We start from the raw sequence: 4,283 nt of genomic DNA on the forward strand, positions 1-4,283 counted from the left end.
CACTTTTTCACTGGAGGAAGCGTTATTATGGATTATGGACTCGATGGTATTTGAGTTAAAAACGTCTTAATGCAGGATGTGTTTCAGCTTTTGTCTTCTCCAGATGTTAACTGATGGACTGGAGTGCTGTGGATTACTTGTGGATTATTGTGATGTTTTTATCAGCTGTTTGGACTCTCATTCTGACGGCACCCATTCACTGCAGAGCATCCATTGCTGAGACACTGATGCAATGCTACATTTCTCTAAATCTGATGAAGAAACAAGGGCACTTTCATTTTTGTATGAACTATTCCTTTAACTATTAACTATTAAATTGACCCAAAAAAATAAATAAGCCTAATCTTCAATGTGGAAAGTAACTCGTTTCAGCATGTTTTAAAGGGGTGGTTGATTGTGATTTCACTTTTTTAACGTTAGTTAGTGTGTAATGTTGCTAATTGAGCATAAACAATATCTTCAAAGTTACGACGCTGAAAGTTCAATGCAAACGGAGATACTGTCTTTTAAAATGATAGTAGTTTAATGCCTACAAAAACGGCTCGTAGGGACTACAATGAGCTACTTCCCAGGTTGGTGACATCACAAAGCCTGAAATTTACATAAACCCCGGGAACATGCAACAAAGGGGGCGGGGCCAAGTTGCGCTGCTTTAGAGAAGAGGAAGAGTTGTTGCCACGCCGTCAAAACTAGAAGTGCACGAAAAAATCTATTCATAAATGAATCGCGATTCTGTCTTCTAACGATTCTAACTGATTCATAAGTTTCAAAATCAATGTCCTAAAGCAGCGGTTCTCAATCCTGTTCCTCGCGTCCCCTGCTCTGCATTTCTCTCTCTCTCTCTCTCTCAGATTATCAGCTCCATCAATGAACTGTGTTCCAATTATACACTTTGTGTATAGACAGACAGATATTTTTCACATAGCTACGAGAAGCGTTAAACATGGACGTGCACGCGGTTGCCGTGGTAACGAGCAATACTTGCTGGTAAACACTTCTTACGGTTACAAAAATGATACAACGCAATCATGTATTCTGGTGTATTACAGGTTTAATCAGGATAAAACCGTATATTACAAGCTAACATAAGCAGTAGTATTTACAAATAACAGCGTATCTAAAAGTATGAGACAACAACAAACAAAAAACATACCATTAAGAGCCGCACTTGCACAGGTTTTGCGCGATCCTCTTCACTAATATCCTCAATCGGGCTCAAATTGATACGCAATATTGATGACGCGATTGTTTACAATACAACCAGAGCGTATTCTGAGCTGAGGGGCGTGACGTTTCTGGACTGCACTCGGCGGTTTAGCCAATCACAACACACTGGGCCAGCTAACCAATCAGAGCCCATCACGTATTTCTGAGGAAGGGGCTTCATAAAAACAGGAAGTCAACAGACCGTTTTTAGTAGAAGGGACAGAGCGGTGTAGAATAAAGGTAAATTATGTGAAAAATAATGCGTTTTTAAATTTTTTTATTGAAGCATTAACATGTTAGACTGCATCAGGGCTGTCAAAATGGCTGAAAAACTACATTCGAATTTTGTACGTAAATATGATCAATATTCGAATTATATTTGAATTTAAAAGGCATAATTTCAGTTAGGGGGGAAAAAAGCTTTTGGCTTCTCTCCTGAGGCCACGAGAGGGCGCATTGAGCAAAATATTACTAATGCACGTTTCTTCAAAGCAATAAAACAACACGACTATCTTTGATAAAAGTGCATAATGTTTAAAATAATGTTTATAAACCAAATATAATTACAAAGTTGCTTAAACAATTAGAAACAAAGCAACATCATGTATGTATGTATAGTTTAATACAAAGGACCGAAAACCAATCACAAAGAGTACATTTTTTCATTTAAAAGCATGAGATGCAGTGGGAAGGGGGAAAACTGTTTTTTTTGACAGCCCTAGACTGCACCCCATAAACACAATCAAGCCTAGAAAAAAAGCAGTCAGTCACCCCTTTAACTCACAGCGGTGAGATTTACGTACCGTTCATCTGCTCGCTGTCTGATCTCCTCTCTTCTCCGGGCAAACTGCTCATCAACACGGTCAAAACTGCAAATATAGAAGCAAAAGCCAATTCAGAATATTACTGAATACTATATTAGTACATTAACAATAACACAGGCTTGTGTGAATTACAGCATATTCATGTCATGTCATAATTACTGCAATTACACAAAATTTTATCAGCACATTTATGAAAAACCGGATTTCATTTGTGACCCTGGACTACAAAACCAGTCATAAGGGTCAATTTTGTGAAATTGAGATGTATGTATCATCTGAAAGCTGAATAAATAAGCTTTCCATTGATGTATGATGTTAGGATAGGACAATATTTGGCTGAGATACAACTATTTGAAAATCTGGAATCTGAGGGTGCAAAAAAAAAAATCAAAATATTGAGACAATCGCCTTTAACCCTTGTATTATGTTCTGGGTCAATTTGACCCATTTTGATTTTTGAGCTGTCGGAAATACCAGTTAACCTGTGATTTTATTCTTGAAATGTTGTGACTTTTTCTCATTTAGGGCCATGAACATTTCTAAATAAGTTGTGTTCCAAATTTGAAGTTGATATTAAAAAAAATTGAGGTTCCTATGCAATTCTGTTTAGGCGTTATACCAAAACTAGCCACCGGGTGCCATTCAAACTCCATTGAATATTTCATGCAATTTTTTTGTCAAAATAACCACCAAATATGGAATCTTGAGAGTCAGACCTTTCCAACGATATGAATTTGTCAAGATTATAAAAAATTTTGATTCTAAAAGACCATTTTAGAATTTTACCATTTCCATGGTAACACAATGTCTGATTTCAAAATGGTTTTCACAGGATGAATTTTGAGGGTTTAAGCTTTAAAATTATATATATAATTTATGTTGGTTACTAAAACATGTAATAGGGAAAAAGGAAATGAAATAGAATTTATGTGACAAAGGTCAGAACTCCTATTATGATGCATATGTTTTGAGGTGCACTCTTGACATAAATTAATCTTGTATTGTTGGCTATTGCTACAAATATACCCCAGCGACTACAGACTGCTTTTGTGCTCCAGGGTCACATATGATATCAACCTGTCAGCTATTTATCAAAGAAAACATAGAGCTGAATTAATGTTGTGACTGATTATTTTACATTAGCACTAGAAAAATAATTTCTGAGTCCGAGAACATGAACAACCAGCAGACAATTACAGACCTTTAAATCATCACTGAAGCTGAAAGACAGAAACTACAGCCACATGAATTCCCCTTCAATCATAAAAGACAATAAAACACAATTTCCTCCGAATGAGAAGGAAAAGTTAAACTGTGATCTGCAGTCTAGCCGTAAAACAAATTCTAAACATCCCAGAACAAAGGACCATCACATGAAGCTGCATAAGCATTAACGAGAGATCGAGGGAGCGCTTCTGCTTCTGTAAGTGAAGCACGTCTGCGTTTCGTCATGAGACTTGAGAAGATAAAAGACTTGACAAATCAAATCGTCTCTGATTGACACGTGCCCTTTACAACCCGTCAAACACAGAACCGGCTGTTTAAAAATAATCTCTTAGGGGGGAAAAAACATCAATTCTTATGTTATTCTTGATAAATAAATGCAAAATGTATTTGTGTTTATTAACCCTATAAAGCCTAGTGTATCGTAGTTGATGCATGAATTTCTGAGGTCTCTAAATAATCAAAAATGGTCTTCTGAGGGATAGTTCGGAGCTTTTTATCCAGTCAAAGCTCTTTTAGTGTAACTGTACAAGCGTCCAGCTTCAGCTCGAGCTTCTCGTGTCAAATCTTGACTGATTTTTATCAAGTAAACGTCAGAATAACTGCAGTAATATCTCCAGATGAACACTTACTGCACTGAAGCAGCTCAGCTTTACTTGATTCTCCATCAATCATGTTTTAGAGTCTCAAATCTGATCCTCAGGATCTTTTGAGGAGCGTTTGTTTCCAGAAGCTTTACTTTCACTGTTCCTCAGCGGAGGAATGATCTTCACAAGCCTCCAGAACATCTCACATCTTCTGAGGAGCCTTTATTTCTTCAGCTCTCAATCACTGCATTATATGTTTGGAGCATTTCAATCTCATTTTACTGAGACAGATTACTGCAGATATAGAGCGACCACTGATATTTAGATCATTTTATGTCAGTATCTGCTGCACTGTTAAAAAGATCTCATTGGTTTACATTACAAGCATCAGAATTTCATCATAGAAATATCAGCATCTGCAGCAAATTCAGATTTTTGCTCA

At 36.8% G+C, this 4,283-nt stretch overlaps 1 protein-coding gene across 1 annotated transcript in view; it reads right to left on the bottom strand.

Annotated features, from left to right (window-relative positions):
• Positions 1 to 4,283, bottom strand: part of LOC107673342 (pituitary tumor-transforming gene 1 protein-interacting protein) — a 28,342-nt gene that overhangs the window by 19,396 nt on the left and 4,663 nt on the right. Inside the window, exon 5 of the mRNA XM_016466889.1 lies at positions 2,010 to 2,075. Within this exon, the coding sequence (XP_016322375.1) occupies positions 2,010 to 2,075 (66 nt within the window). The remainder of the gene's footprint in view (positions 1 to 2,009; positions 2,076 to 4,283) is intronic.

Source organism: Sinocyclocheilus anshuiensis, unplaced genomic scaffold (assembly GCF_001515605.1).
Source record: "Sinocyclocheilus anshuiensis isolate Anshui unplaced genomic scaffold, SAMN03320099.WGS_v1.1 scaffold480, whole genome shotgun sequence".
Lineage (NCBI taxonomy): Eukaryota > Metazoa > Chordata > Actinopteri > Cypriniformes > Cyprinidae > Sinocyclocheilus > Sinocyclocheilus anshuiensis.